Genomic DNA, 16,343 nt, shown 5'->3' on the forward strand with positions numbered 1-16,343 from the left:
ATTTCCAGTTTTCTTTTCTTTTAGTGTGTGTTTGTGTGTCGTCCCATCCCGCCTCCCCCCGGGCCTTTGGAAAGTGCAGCCATTTTAAATCATGAACCTTGGAAGAATCAACTCGTAACAAAATTGTGACGTTTACAATTAAACTGCTGGGTTTTTTACTATTTCAAAGAAAACCCCAACGTACATGGCAGGAGTCCAAAGTGTTTAACTTTCCAAAAACTATTACTCTAAACAATTGGGTCCCAGTCCTGGAGTCAGATCCATGCAGCTGCGGGGGTAAGCCTTGTGGAATAACAGTTGCAGATTTGGGGCTTTGGTTGGCGAGCCAGCGGTTCTGAACTTACATAACTGCCCGTTTTGGGAACAAAGAAAGAGCAAGGCTGGGAATTTGTGCTTAGCAACCGTTAAAAAATTGTCCCTCTCCAACAGAGTGTTGTGTCCTGAATTATACACACGGTTTAATACTGGGAAATTCCGTAAGACTGGAAGAGTGCTAATGTTATGCCAGTATTCAGAAAGTGCAAAATAGATGACATGAGTGTAGGAGGACTGACACCAGTCCCAGACAAAATAATGGAGAAGCTGATCCAGGATTAAATTAATTAAGAATTAAAGGCTAGGAATATAGCTAATGCCATTCAATGTGGATTTATGGAAAATAGGTCTTGTCAAACAAACCTGATTTCATTCTTTGAGGAGATAACAAATTTGGCTGATAAAGGTAATTGCATAGATGTAATATACTTAGACATTTGTAAGGCATTTGACTTAATACCAAACGACATTCTGATTAAAAAATTAGCACTATAGAATATCAATGAAGCACCGTTAAACGGATTACTGGCTAACTGGCAGATCTCAGAAACTAGTTGTCAGTGGGGAATCATCATCGAATGGGGTTGTTCTTTCCCCAGAGATTGGTAGTAGGCCTGATGCTATTCAGCATGTTCATCTAATGATCTGGAAGTAAATAGAACATTACTGCTGACGAAAATTGGTAGGTGAGAGATTGGCGGAATGGTAAATCATGACGACGGCAGTCAGACAGGGCGATCTGATAGCTTGGGAAGCTGGGCCTATTTAAACAAAAAGTGTTTTAATACAGTCCAAGTACAAAATTCTACATCTAGGAGCAAGGAACGCAGACCATGCCTACAGAATTGAGGACTGTATCCTGGAAACCATGTCTTAGGGCTTGTCTACACCACGCAGCTTTTAGCGACAAGGCTGTATCGACACAGCCTTGTTGCTAAAAGTCAGCGTGTGTAAACACTCTGTCGGTACTTTTGCCGACTAAATACTTCCAGCCCCGCAAGCAGCATTAGCTTTGTCGGCAGGAGAGCGCTTTCATATTTGACTTTAACCATCATCCCTTTTCAGTTTGCTTTTTCTCATGCTGATTTTTTTTAATTTTATTTTTATTTTGTTTACTTGTTTGAAGACATCCACACCTTCCTCTGCCAAACCCCTGAAAGATAGATCCTCCATTACCCCCCAACGACCCTCCTCTGTTAGTACAACCCCTTTGAAAAACCCCTCCAGTCCTGCTGAGTCCTCAGTACCAGCTTCCACTCCTAAACGAGTCTCTTCTATCACATCCCGACCTGCCAGTACAGGAACGAAAGAAACAAAGCCAAAGGTAAGGAAATCGGTGAAAAAGAAACCGAAGCGACCTTTAAAAAACGATGAGTTGCCCATTCCTGACTGATTGATTCCAATGCTGACTTAGATCAGCCTGCCTCTCCATGCTGAAATAGGTTCTGAGTGTGTGTGTAACGCTCTCCATGTTACTTAACGGAGGAGGTAAATCGGACTGAAAATTCTCTCAACCGAGACTGTGAATCGCTTCAGTCAGGAATGGCCAGACAACTGTTGTAGCTTGTTTATGGGGTGGCTGGAGCACCTGGTGTTAACAGTGTTTATTTAAAAAAAAACCAAAACAACTAAGTAGTGTGTTACCATGAAATCCTTTACTGTCCTTGGTTAGGGGGTGTTGTTTGGAGTAGTTCTTGTGGAAATTTTATAATTCAGTGTTGTACAGAGCAGTCACGAGTCTCTGATCTGCTGGGAGGGTCCCTTGGTTTGCATTCATTTAACGCTGTTTTTTAAAACCTCTCCTCCATGTGCAGAAGGGTTTTGTCTTGTATTTCAGTGAGGCATTGACTTCTTTCACATTGCAACAACATTGTGTTGGTATTTATGGGTGCATTGACATAGTCTTCTTGTATATATCTCATATATTGGAGTCAGGTCTTCCATGCTACAAAATTATGCAGAAAACACAATACACAGCCCTGTAACAGGGTTGTGGATCATTCTATGTATATAAAAAAAAGAGTTTGAGTTTCCATTCATATAACTTGTTAGAACCTGAAGGAGAGGGAGAATAGAAATGTATATCTTGAATAATAGGATGAGCTTCAGTGCTAAAGAATTTGAAGCTGACCAGTTCTGATCTCCGACATGCAGGCGTGCATTGCTTCAGGGCTGGTGTACGTTTTTAAAAAATGAAAATTTCACATTCATAGTAAGAAATAATGCTTAGCGTGCTCTCTCTCCCTGACAGAGAGAGAAACAAACAAACAGTAACAACATACTCAAGCTTTCTTTATTAAAAGCAAGAGCAGTGGTTTGAAATTGTTGAACTCTGACCAAGAGCACCTTAGCTTTCTTTTTCACACTTTTAATGGAATTTTTCATGCCTAGTCCTGCATCAGACAGGGAGTAAATGGTGTTGAACCCATTTTAGGAAGCTGCCCTGCAGGATTAAAGGAGTTAATAAACAATAAACTGCAGAGGAAATGGGGAAGAAGGATATTTTATTCTGCTTTTGACTTTTTAAGCATCAGTGACCAGCCTAAACAAGCCTTTATGTCTGAATTGACCCAGCAGGGTTAACTTTTCATAAACTTTTCAGCACCCTAAAAGGGCTGTTGAATGAACATAAGCCACAATTGATCAGAAACGAGGAAAGGAAGCTTTTGTTTTAGGAACAGGTGAAGGACATGGACTTGCTTTTCGGCCAGCCCTGCTAATTGGGACGGGTAGCAAAGCATTTCATGGCACTGTGTAACTGAAGTGAAGAGCTTGCATGGGAAAGTGGCATGCAGCCATGTGCTTCCCTGTCAGTGTAGGTGCTGCCTCAGGGCATCCAGTCACTGGGGCTGGTGCAGCCAGCACATCATCATGGGGCAGCATGCTAAGGGCGGTGACTCATACAGCCATTTTAGTGATATATGTATGGAGGTCTCACTGGAAGTTGCTCATCTGACCCTCCGAACCTCGTGGCAGAGTCCCGGGATGGTGGGGGCAGGAGCTGAGGAGTGCTTTTCAGGCCCTCTGCTATCTGAGTGAAGAAAGTAACAATCTTGAGAATGTCCCTTCACTGGGCAGTTGGTTGTTTTTTTTTTTTTCTTGTGGGTCTGCAAACCACATGGAGTAAATGTTTGTTCCCGATTCCGCCTCCAGGGTCCGGAGATGAAAAGCGGAATGAAGATGGCTGCTCCCAGGTCTGCAACACAGCCTCAGAAAAGCCCAGCCAACGCTACCCGGATCCCGGCAAAAACGCCCACGGCCCCCAAGACGCCTCCCAATGCTGGTAGGATGGAGTGTGTGCTGCATGCAGCAAAATCCCCAATGGGCATTCAGCACGTTTACAGGGAGGCAGGAATCTTCTCTTTCCAGAAAGCACTGGGATTGTCCCTCCCTAAAATCACTGACCGGGCCAGACTTCGTGTGCACATCTATTTTTGAGCATACTGTGTCACAAAGCAGCCTGTCTGCACTCAGCCCCCTTTCTCCTGCTGCAGGAGCAAAATTCTCCTTCCCGAGCTACTCTGCAATGTCAGGAGTCCAGACCCATGGGAAGATGTGGAAAGATGAGTGTTAGATGGACCGTGCTTTTTCTTCATGGGTATGAGGGCATGAATAGTGCAGCCCTGGTGGAGCCTAAAAGTAATAGGTGATTTCCCTTGTCTGGGAAAAATGATCCATCTGAAACTACCCTCTTGGGTGCAGCAGTGTCCAGCCAAGACTCCATAAGAGCTGGAGAAAGAAGGGGGGAAATCTGGCCTGTCAATCTAGCAGAGGGTTCAGAGTGAATTTTCTGTAGGGATCTTCCCTGTGGTGAAGTCCCCCAGTATCTGGAATCCTGCTGGTGTGAGACAACCTACGTTGCGTCTAGTGTACTGGGAGATTGAGCAGTAGCAAAGTGGGGATGAATAAATCTTGTATTTCATCTAGCTCTTGAACAGTGTGGTGGTATAGACGTCCCTTTCAGTGAGAAGAGGATCCTTTTATACGGGTACAGTTAGGTAGGGTGGGTCTTCCTGTACTTTGGGGAGCCCTATAGAATAGCCCCTAGGGTTCATTCACTAGGGTTAGATAGATTAAGGAGTGTGGGTGTGGTAGCGCTGATTTGTATAACATCCATCACAGTTTTGTGTGTATTGAGCTATGAATAGTTTTTGTGTAATAAGCCAGGTTGGTTACTGCTCTGTCTGCTTCCTTCATATAATCGTCTTGGTTTAGGATGACAACTGCACCTCCTTTACCCTCTGGTTAGATCCCTCTGGGAGTACCATTCATTGGATGCGCTCTGCTCTGATTTGGAAGACTTGAGCTGCTCCATTTTTTACTCCAGCTAGTTTTTCTTTTTTATTTATTGATAGATCTTTCAAAAGGCTGGTCTTTCATTCCTGAAAGGGGCTATAGTTGGGGATAGAGGCAACTTTGTCAATCATTTTTATTTAGGATTCATTCTCCTAACAGTGATGCGGGGGATTAAGCCAGTGCTCTTGATGCTTTCTGAGGATGCTTTCTGCTCCAGAGGTCACAAATTACCTTTAAAATCGTGTGTCCTGCTGAATATTTCTTCTGTTTATCCAGACACCGCTAAAACCTTTGTTAACGTTTGAAGTGTAATGGATTTTACTTAAGTTTCTTTAACTTTCTTTCAGCTGGCAGGAAGGAGCAGAGAAAGCCGCCTACCACAGCAGCAAAATCTGACAAAGGTAAAATGTAAGGCTTTCCCCCCCCATTCGATCTTGGAAACAATCAAGCTGCTCAGCTGCCTGAGCTGTTTTAAAAATATTTTGCAGTGTCAGTGTTTTTCCTTTTTCATATTTTTTAATTACAAAAATTGCATCTGAATATTTTTGTTTGTAGCCTCTCAGGCATTGAGAGGTGAATGTCACCGTCCTGTGCAAAGCTAGTTTTTCATGATCTGTGTTCAGAAAACCAGCTTAATTGTGTGTGTTGGGACCGGGCTCTCATTCGCTGTTAAGTTGAAATTGCAGAAATGCAGGTTCCCAGCACGGTTCCACTCCTGTTGCATGGATCAAGTCAACAAAAAGTGTTCGTCTCCCCCAGCTCCCACACTGGTCCTGAGTGGGTGAGATGGAGAAAGAGAGAGTCTGGGTCCTGGTTAGCTCAAGAGGCAGATTAGGGGTCAGGTTACCTGGGTTTCATTCCATACAGATGTCGGTAAGAACCATGGTGGATATTGCCTAAGAACGCTGGTTGGGTTTTGAGCGTGGGTCAGCTCGGATGTAAAGCGCCAAACCACCATTCTATCATTCCTGCCTCTGCCGTTCATGCTGGGTGGCTGTGGGCAAGCTGTCCCCCAGCCCCCGCTCTGTGCCTCGGTTTCCCCATCTGTTAAATGGGGGCAATGATGTTGACCTCCATGTAAAATGCTTTGAGATCTGCTGATGGAAAGGCGTACAGAAGAGAGAGGTTTTATTTTTAACTAAATGTTTGCAAAGTGCCTTGAAATCCTTAGATAAAAGTGCAGTTCTATGTACCTTCCTTCCCAACCCCTGTGATCCCCTGTGCTGGGCCTGTGCCTTCCTTCAGGACTCTCCTCTGCAGAATCGTTACTCCGTCGCCTCGATTCACTGGTGTTTGTTTCTAGCTAGCCCCTCCCTTTGTAAACCAAGATCCTCCCCAGACTGTGACCTCCTAGGGGGATGGTCAGTACTAGTCATCCCCTCGCTGGTAAGTAGCAATCGGAGCAACTAGTGAATGTTGACTCCGTGGGCGTTCCGCGTGTCGAATAGCAGGTGGGCGTTCTTGGAGCAGATTGATCCATTCAATAAACGTTGGCAGCACTTTGCACAGCAACCTGTGCCTCCACCCTGCTGTTACATGTGTGTCTGCGAATTTCAGGTGAACCAGCGAAGTCTGGAGACAGAAGTGGTTACAGCAGCCCTGGCTCACCCGGCACCCCCGGCAGCCGTTCCCGCACGCCCTCCCTGCCAACTCCCCCGAACAGGGAGCCCAAGAAGGTGGCAGTGGTTCGCACGCCACCGAAATCCCCTGCTTCTGCCAAGAGCCGCCTGCAGACGTCTACCGCCCCCATGCCTGATCTGAAAAATGTCAGGTCCAAGATTGGTTCCACTGAAAACCTGAAGCACCAGCCAGGAGGTGGAAAGGTAAATCCTATATCTGCTTTCTACGTGGATGTCGGCAGATATTGCATGGAGTTTTGGCTTACAGTGGAGAGCTCCCTCTTGATTTATAATAGAAGGCCTCTCGCCTAGAAGCAGCAGCAGCAGTGGATGACAGTAGCTTGCCTAAGTTCCAGCCAGTATCTGGTTTAGTATCTGGGTGGTTGTGCTGAAATTGCTGGCCTGGCTTAGTGAGCCAAGGGACGGGGCGTAGGCTGCAGAACCTGGGCTCCAGTCCAAACGGCAGCTCACAGCTTAGAGCACTAGTGCGAGCCCTGCTGGCTGGGCCGGGCTGTACCCTTAGGCACTTTTCTCACTCAATATATTGATCGAGCAGTTTGTCCCTGGAGCAGCGGGGTTCCCATCTGATCTGGGAAGGCTCACAAGCTCGGGATCAAGTCTTATGTGACTTTCTCTCCGGTCATGTGCATGAAGAGAGTTTCCTACTATCTTGTCTCATTCTGAAGGTTCTGCTGCACTTTCCTTTAGGGACCATGGGAAGCGAAGATGCTATCGAGTAATGGGTAATGCCTGTTTTAAAGCTCGTGGACTCTTTCTGGTGCATTCACTTTAATGGGGTTTTGCGGTTGCCAGGGACACATGGACTATAGGAGCAGTGCATCAGCTAGAGGTTCCCTTAAGGTCTGTCCAGACTGTATTCTCAATATCCCCTTCCACCATCATGCCAACCTCCCGCATGACACAAACTACTTCATAGGCCTCCAACCCCAGGGCCAAATTCTACCTTCAACCTTTGCACCTCTCTTCCACCACAGAATCATAGAATAGTAGGGTTGGAAGAGACCTCAGGAGGTCATCTAGTCCCCAACTCCTGCTCAAAGCAGGACCAACCCCAACTAAATCATCCCAGCCAGGGCTTTGTCAAGCCTGACCTTAAAAACCTCTAAGGAAGGAGATTCCACCACCTCCCTAGGGAACCCATTCCAGTGCTTCACCACCCTCCTAGTGAAATAGTGTTTCCTAACATCCAACAAAAACAACAGGAGGACTTGTGGCACCTTAGAGACTAACAAATTTATTTGAGCATAAGCTTTCGTGGGCTACAGCCCACTTCATCGACCTCCCCCACTGCAACTTGAGACCATTGCTTCTTGTTCTGTCACCTGCCACCACTGAGAACAGCCGAGCTCCATCCTCTTTGGATCCTCTCTTCGGGTAGTTGAAGGCTGCTATCAAATCCCCGCTCACTCTTCTCTTCTGCAGACTAAATAACCCCAGTTCCCTCAGCCTCTCCTCGTAAGTCATGTGCTCCAGCCCTCTAATCATTTTCGTTGCCCACCGCTGGACTCCGTCCAATGTGTCCACATCCCTTCTGTAGTGGGGGGACCAAAACTGGACGCAATACTCCAGGTGTGGCCTCACCAGTGCTGAATAGAGGGGAATAATCACGTCCCTCGATGTGCTGGCAATGCTCCTACTAATGCAGCCCAATATGCCATTGGCCTTCTTGGCAACGAGGGCTCAGTGGGAGCTGGGCTGGTATCAGAGGGCGGAGTTTAGACTTGTGTCTGGAGCGGTAAAACAGCTGATGATGAAACAGCGAAGGGGAGCAGTGGGAGGGAGCGCGAGCGTAAATGTCTGAGCGAAGTAGTTGATGGAAATACAAATAATTCAAACAAACATGATGAGCCTTTCCAGCTGCATGGTTCCTTTTGTGGACCTCACAGTACCCAGTTTACAAGGAGAACCCCACAACAATGGGGGCTGTGTAGGTGTGCGGGGGAAGGGTGTGTGGTTGGGAGAAGCGATGTATTAAGTCTGGGCTGCCAGTCAAACTAAAAATGGTTCTTTTAAATAACCTGTTGAGAACAGAAAACAATTGTTGACCCTCAGAGAGAATCATCTTTAGGAACCAGTCGACAAAGGAGTTTGTTGTCTTCTGAGGGGTCTTGTTTTCACTCGAATTCCAGGCCACCTCCCTCCCCTGTACTTAGATTTCTTCCCACTGCTCTCAGCCTGTTGGATCGGGGTCCTGATCCGTCCTGGGCAGACAATTGAGGGACTAGATACCACTGTACGTCTCATCATCATAGGGCAGTGAAGAATCCCTTCTCCTCACTTCCGAGGGGTGAATGCACACTGGAGGGCACTGCTGGCCAAAACCAGACTTGCTGCATGCGGGGGAGGGATAGCTCAGGGGTTTGAGCATCGGCCTGCTAAAGCCAGGGTTGTGAGTTCAATCCTTGAGGGGGCCACTTAGGGATCTGGGGCAAAATCAGTACTTGGTCCTGCTAGTGAAGGCAGGGGGCTGGACTCAATGACCTTTCAAGGTCCCTTCCAGTTCTATGAGATAGGTGTCTGACAGTAGGTCCAATTGCAAGAGCTTGCGTTTCTCTGAAGGATGGAGCACTATGTACCTCGTGTACTGTCCTCAGCAGCTGGTTGGGAGCCATTTGTGAGACCATATAGGAGATTTGCTGAGTGACTGGGTAAATGTGTGACATCAGCATTTAGATACAACATTGGTATGTCACCCGAGTGGCTTTTTGCAGTATTTTAGGTAGCATTTTTTAAGAGGAGCATTTTTTGCCATCGCTGGCAATTATCAATTAAATAGTCACATTCTGCATTTTTATTACAATGTATTAAGTGGCTTTTGGAGTCAGTGCTGGTTTGTGATGCCAGCTAAAATTGCAGCCCTCCTTGACGAGACCATCGATACCAACCATTCATGCCGAGTACTCAGCGCAGAGCTGATGCGCCACACTAGAGACGTTTCCCCGTTCTTCCAACAGTACAAACCTTTCCCGCTGGCTTCTGGCACGAGCAGCCGCATTCCAGCCGCCTGCCTTAGGACACGCAGTAAACTGGAACTGGCGGACTTCAAAATTGCAATAGTTCAGTGGTTCAAAAGTGAAAAGTCAGTTTATTGTAAATTGATTAAAGTCTGTGCTTGTTGTAATAAGCCATTTCCGCTTTGAAGTCAGTTATCTAACCTTCCACCATCATCCTAACGAGTGACCTTCTGTTTCCTTTTTTTACAATAAGAATAAGAACAGCTGAACTTCAAGATGGTTTCCGCTATGTGGGGGTGGAATAGGTGGTGGTCCTCTTGGGATCTTACTGCTGTTAAATACGCTTGGGTCTTATGATCCCCTTAGTAGGATAAATGTAGCTACAGTGTCAGGAACAAATGGAAGAAGTTTGAGCTTTTGAAAGGCAGCGTAATCTAGTGGATGGAGCCCAGGACTGGGAGTCGGAAGTGGAGAAGGTGTTTATTGACTGGTAAATGTTCCAGGTATTTCCCTGTTAATGGATAACGGCAGCCCAGTGCACTTGGAGGAAATGCAGACAGCAGGTAGTTAAGGAAAAACAAACGTCAAGGGAGAGACAGCAACATCTAATTGAATTGCTTGTGTCAGACATGTTATGTGTTCGTTGGACTGTCTGTGCAAGTGCACTGCTGCAGAGTCACTTAATGACATGCTGTTGTTTTAAAAACCCATCCAGACTGATTTGTTTCCAGATTTGCAGAATGACTAATCATGCTGAGACTAAAAAAAGATTAATCAGCCCCCAGTTTCTACATCCCCATCATCAGCCCTTTAAAAAGGAAATGTAGAAAGGAGCTCTTGGACGCAGCCTTCATGGTAGCAGCAATAACCGGCTACAGGAGGCCGGAAGATTTGCTGAAGTGTGCATCTGCCGAATGACCAAGGAACAGAGAACACAGCCCACCTGCGTTTGTGTGGATTTGTAACTCTCGCCCAGGCAATGGAGTTATTGAAGTGGGGATTTCTTCTGCTCTTACTAAACAATAACTTTCTCATAAAGTAAACTGAGGGCTTGTCTGCACGCAGAGTCGTACTGGCATGGTTAAAGCAGAACAACTCCTCTAGTGTGGATGCAGTTGTGGATAAAGCTGCTTATAGAGTCATAGATTTCAAAGCCAGAAAATACCATTCGATCATCTAGTTTGACCTTCTTATGAGGAGGGGGATAAACTGTGGTGGTATAACTCTGTCCACACTGGGGGCTGTACTGGTATAACCATAGCTGTAAAAACTCACATCCCAAATTAAAATGGTTATACTGGCACTGTCTGTAGATAGGTCTCAGTTAGTGACAGGCCAGGCACGCTGAGCCTAACAGTATGTAAGTCACCGGTAGATGTTTAGCTTGTGTACGTGTGCATTTAGAAACAGTGTATAGCTGTAGATATGAAATACAGAGTCAAAGAGGCAAATCCTTTAGCCTCGTTTGTCACGGAGCTGGGCTGCCCATTTTATCTAGAATTTAAGACCTTATAAAGTGCAAAGACGTTGGTCTCCATTGCTTTGTAGCTCTTTCTGTCTCAGATGTTTGAATCCCTCTGAACCCGTCTGTGGGGTTTGACCGTATTTCTGGTTTGTGCTCTTCTTTGCTGGCTGTTTCTGCCCCTTCCGTTCTCAGTCACTCAGCTCTGCTGCAGCTTCTCCAGTCTGGCGCTGTTTGGATCGGGGCGGCTCGGGGGTGGCTTCAGGCTCATCTCTCCTCTAACCCCACCAGATTAGAGCTGGGGAATTTATGCAGAGCCCAGCGGAGTTTTCATTTTCCTCACTTGGAATTCGAGAGCACTTTCCGACCCACTTATTACTTGGCATGTTTCCCTCTGAATGTGCTGAAGGAAACTTGGACAGCTGGGTTTTTGCATGTTTTTCTAGCTTGTAAACTGGGGCTACCTATGCTGGAGACAAGCAGTTTTTATCTCAGCTCTAACCAGGCCGCTGTAGAACCAGTAACTTGAGTAGACAAAGCAGGATCGAACCAGCCCATTGGCACTGCTCTCTCTACTGGGTCGTGCTCTGGGTTGTTTCACCCAAACAACATTTGGGTGGTTTAACACAGAGTTGATCTCTGAATGGTGGTGGTGTTACTCATGCTCTTTTCTGGCTGTCAAGGTGCAGATAATGAATAAGAAGCTGGATCTTAGCAACGTTCAATCCAAGTGTGGCTCAAAGGATAATATCAAACACAGTCCAGGAGGAGGCAGTGTGAGTACTTTCACACTTTCATGCACTATAACAGACCTTACTAATAGTGGCATGATTGTGTACACTAAACCTCCAATGCTATCTTCAGCGACCACGCGTTCGGATAGCTATTGGTGATGTGCAATAAATTAACTCATTAACACGGAAGACCTGGGTAGATAAACTCGATTGAGTCCTGTACATGCATCGTGTGAACTGATTTAATTGAAAATCCTTCAAGAAGAAACTGTTCCATAAGAAAATATCCTGTTAACCCAGAGGTTTCTAGCTACCTGGAAGTATAAGTGCCTTGTTGTCTGCAGAATGGAATGATTGTACCAGACAGAAGATTAGGTGGATGCTAACGCTCTCTGTGTGCCAGTCGTTGCTATGGACGGTAGCTTAGGAAGTGCAGGCAAACTGAGGTCCCCTAGTTCTGCAAAGAGCCATCTCCAATTGCAACACCATATAAAACACGTGAAAGACCCAGTCACTGCCCGAGAGCTACGTTCAGACTCAGGCAGTGGATGATACATGGGTGGCCGGGTCCTTTTAAAGATCATGCCTCTACTTGTTAATGACAGTGTCTCCGGCATGCTTTAGGCAGTGGCCTGAGAGGACTGGTCAGAGTTTTGCTGGACTTGCTGATATGGAACGGGGGATGCTCCAATTTAAGCTGTTAGCTTCAATGGGGGCACCCTTATAGTGACACTGGCAGCTTGGTAGGGGCCCACTCAGAGTTGCATACAGTTTGCAAATACACGCCCAGCCCAAACGTTTTACCTCTACTTGTACGGTCCAGGAACGAGAAACAAAAACTGCGTGTTGAGCTCCCGGTTGCACTGCTGAAAACCTGGAGTAACTTAATGGACTTGCACCATGTCTCTGAGAGCACAATGTGGCTCCAGGGGAATAAAGCCAGGAGAGAATGAGAGAGCCAAGGGAAAGACTATGACAGAGATGGGTGTCCACAGTGCTATCTGTCACCAGCATATGGGAGCTGTCTTATGCTTAGGGACCTACCAAATTCACGGTCCATCTAGGTCAATTTCACGGTCATGGGATTTTAAAAAAATCATAAATTCCATGATTTCGGCTATTCAAATCTGGAATGTCACGGTGTTGTAACTGTAGGGGTCCTGACCCAAAAGGGAGTTGTAGGGAGGTCACAAGGTTGTTGGGGGGGGGAGGGCTACCCTTACGGCGCTGCTGCTGGCGGTGGCACTGCCTTCAGAGCCGTGGCCAGCAGCAGCGCAGAAGGAAGGATGGCACAGCATGGTCTGGCCACCTTTACTTCTGCGCTGCTGCCTGCGGACCCGGGTCCTCAGTCTGCAGCCGCCACTCTCCAGCTGCCCAGCTCCGAAGGCAGCAGCGCAGAAGGAAGGGTGGCATGGTAGGGTATTGCCACACTTATGTCTACGCTGCTGCTGGCTGCCGCGCTGCCTTCAGAGCTGTGCGCCCCGCCAACAGCTGCTGCTCTCCAGCCATCCAGCTCGAAAGTCAGCACAGAAATAAGGGTGGGAATACCATGCCCCCCTAAAATAACCTCCCTGCAACTCCCTTTGGGTCAGGACCCCCAATTTGAGAAACGCTGGTCTCTCCCGTGAAATCTGTATAGTACAGGGTTAAAAGCACACAAATAACTAGATTTCACGGGGGGAGACCAGATTTCACGATCCGTGTCGCGTTTTTCATGGCTGTGAATTTGGTAGGACCCTACTTCTGCTAATCAGCAGCCCTCAGACCTTTTCAAAGCAATTGACTTCCTTTTGTTTTCTCCTCTCCGTGGCTCCCTTCCCTCCCCCAGGGGCTGGGCTGGCAGAAGGATCTGGCCTCGGGGGGTGGTGGGTGGGGGTTGTGCTTTCTCCACATTGGGCCCCACCCTGTCTGATTTTCCCCAGTTTACATGGTGCTGCTCTGTGTACTTTGTGAGAGGCCAGCAGTCTCTGCTCTTGCCACTGATTCACTCTAGTATGGGCAATTGAATTCATGTTTCTTGCCAGTAAGAACTCAGCTCGTTAATGAGAAATGAGCTGTTGCTATAGCAACATTCATCTTTTTTTTTTTTTTTGTAACCGTTGGGCACAGACACTCTGCGGTGTCATCTGATAATCCAGTGGGACCTCCTTTTTCTGCTCCACCAGAGGGATGCATTAGGTGAGGGGTGGTCTGAGCATTGCTGTGGGAGCCGGGTACCCCTGAGATCTAATCTGGGCTCTGGCATGGATCCCCCCCGGCAGCTTGCTTTGTGCCTCTGTATCCTCCTCTTGGAAATAGGGTTGACTTTTCTCTGCCTCCAGCGGGATCATGAGGGTTGGTTAGTTAATGTCTGTAAAAGGGTTGGAGAGAAGGGCAGAAAATTTCTATTTATTATTTGTAAACTGCTTTGAAAATGGAAGGCTCTGTAGGCCCAGAGCTCAAATATGTTTGGTTCGAGCTTGTATTCTTTTATTGGTGACTACTGAATTTAAATGAAAGGTGTTGAAGACTTCCTGGGATGTGTGGGGGAGCCGTGGATACAGAGAGCAGCAGCTGCTCGGGTTCTCCGAGTCATCCTTTTCTTGCTTCTTGCGTGGATTGCAAGAGCAATTTCCCTGTGTCTGTCGCTAGTCCCAGCTCTCTCCTCTGCGAGGCCAAACCCTAGGATTCTCTTTCTCCATTTCACTCTCCCTTGCATGTAGAATGTGGGCTCTGGTATCTGCGTGCAAGAACCACATCAAAATAAAGGAAGGCTTGTTATCACTATGGTATTACTGTCAGATATTTGTCTTTTAAAGTCACTCTCAGGGATATGGGGATGGGTTTTCCCTTCTGTTTTCTGCTCATGTCATTGGGTGTGTGTGTGGGTGTCTGTCTGTCTGTCTGTATCTATCCCAGGCCTTTCTAGAATATGATCTGTCATCAGATTGTTCAGTGTGATCTTTCTTACAGCTACAAACCCAGATTTACTTTAACTGCCCCTGTTGTGTGTATTGCAAAACTACTGTCTAGTTTAACCAGTTTAAATGTTTCCAAAGGCTGTTACCCGCATGTCCCCCCCCAAAAAAAATTCTAGGCGCTCAGTGTCATGTGATGAGAAATCTTTGAACTTGTTGGTTTAAATGGCACCGTTTAAATGAAACGATGAGATGTACACATTCAGACGTGCTGAAAAAATGTAAATGCATTGTAAGTAATATTGTATTATGTGGTTTTGTGTATTAAAAAGTATCACTTTGCAACTTGTGCTTTTTAAAGAAAAACTTTAATTCCATTACAACATTTTTTCAGAAACACAGATTTCAGTCACTTATTCTATGCACATTGATCATTTCTGTTCTTTCAGTTTTTGTGGACATAAACTTTAAGTTTTACTTCAGAAAAGGTATTTGTTTGTTTTAAATTTCTCTTTAGTATATCTTCTTTGGATGATCTGAATATGAAACTTAATTAAACAACATTCCACTTTTTTTCCTCTCACTTACGCACTTTAAATGCCTTTGCTTCCCCCCTCCTGTGGAGGACGGATGATAACCTTGTGCATGCTGAACACGTTGATTTTAGAGAAGCCGCTACACATGGGCTTTAATGATTTCACAGTTTCTGGTGGCAAGTTCTTCTGTAACTGCGAGTCTATTAATCTTATGGGAGTTTACCTGCACTTTATCTCAAATCCAAATCAGGTCCCAGTGTATTCTGTGCTTTTTTTTTTTATCCTCGGTGATGCTAAAAAATGGGGTGTCCTTTCCCTTTTTCTTTTTGATACGAACAGGTGCAAATTGTTTACAAGCCTGTAGACCTGAGCCGTGTGACATCCAAATGTGGTTCCTTGGGCAACATTCATCATAAACCAGGTATTGTCCGACTTCGTAGTGCCTGAGCTTTCCAGGGCTTTCTCTGAAGAGCTTGTAGCCTACATTTTAGACATGCCAAGTGAGAGCGATAAAGAGCAGAGAGGTGGGGCTGGGCTGACGATACAGGGACCAGAGAGCAAGTGTGAAAAATCGATATGGGGTGCGGCTAATAGGTGCCCTAGGACAAAGCCCCAAATGTATGGACTGTCCCTGTAAAATCAGGACTTCTGGTCACCCTAGCTGAGGAGGAGAGACTTAGAATGGCCAGTGTGGGTCCCATCTAACCATCATTATTCTGCTCATCCCCCATCCATCAGCACATCTCGGCGCCCAGATGTGACCGCTGTTAAACAGGCAGGAGCGCACCGTAGATGCGTGACTCCGGAAACCTGGCTTTCATTCTCTACCAGCACTGAGCCCCACTCCGCTCTCTCTTCCAGGTGGTGGCCAGGTGGAGGTGAAATCGGAGAAACTGGACTTCAAAGAGAAGGTGCAGTCGAAAATTGGGTCATTAGATAACATCACCCATGTCCCTGGAGGAGGGAATAAAAAGGTAAAAAGCTGCAGGGTACCGAGCGCTCCTGCTGTCCTCTCTCCGGTGGGCAGGCACTATGTGTACGTGTCAGAGTGAGTATGGGGGCGAACACAGACCAATGTCTGGACACAGCAGCTGCCACCGGGTTTATCCAACTCCTGTTTCATACCAGCTTCCCCTTCTCTGAATGCTGGGTGTGTTCTCTGCCGCAGCTCCCCCTGATTATCCAGCCTTCCCCGTTCTTGAAGCCACTACAACATTTTGGGGAAAGAGGGTTTGCGCTGCAGCTGAAATCGGTCACATCTGAGTGAAACCGTGCTGCTGTTGTCCGCTTGGAGGTTGCTTTTCAAAAGGTGTAAATTGTCACCCGCTGGAAGTTTCGGGCTCCGATACAAGCACAGGCTTAACTTTAAAGTCAGCTGGACTTCAGCGGGGCTGAAGCATGTGCTTAAATGCTGTTCTGTGTTGGGGCCTGATCCATCCATTCGTCTGACTCATTCGTGCCTCTGAGTAACGAGTTCGGTTTCATGCCAGTGACCTGTCAGAATGGCAG

At 46.6% G+C, this 16,343-nt stretch overlaps 1 protein-coding gene across 23 annotated transcripts in view; it reads left to right on the forward strand.

Moving 5' to 3' along the window:
* MAPT (microtubule associated protein tau) overlaps positions 1-16,343 on the forward strand; it is a 112,761-nt gene that overhangs the window by 85,002 nt on the left and 11,416 nt on the right. For 17 of the 23 annotated variants that reach the window (XM_044999230.1, XM_044999227.1, XM_044999225.1 and 14 more), the window contains 7 exons: positions 1,442-1,639; positions 3,469-3,598; positions 4,959-5,012; positions 6,169-6,434; positions 11,351-11,443; positions 15,174-15,255; positions 15,696-15,808. In XM_044999230.1, the coding sequence (XP_044855165.1) occupies positions 1,442-1,639; positions 3,469-3,598; positions 4,959-5,012; positions 6,169-6,434; positions 11,351-11,443; positions 15,174-15,255; positions 15,696-15,808 (936 nt within the window). The remainder of the gene's footprint in view (positions 1-1,441; positions 1,640-3,468; positions 3,599-4,958; positions 5,013-6,168; positions 6,435-11,350; positions 11,444-15,173; positions 15,256-15,695; positions 15,809-16,343) is intronic. The other 6 variants (XM_044999223.1, XM_044999229.1, XM_044999236.1 and 3 more) reach the window with 3 other exon arrangements.

This window comes from Mauremys mutica, chromosome 25 (assembly GCF_020497125.1).
Source record: "Mauremys mutica isolate MM-2020 ecotype Southern chromosome 25, ASM2049712v1, whole genome shotgun sequence".
NCBI classification, from domain to species: domain Eukaryota; kingdom Metazoa; phylum Chordata; order Testudines; family Geoemydidae; genus Mauremys; species Mauremys mutica.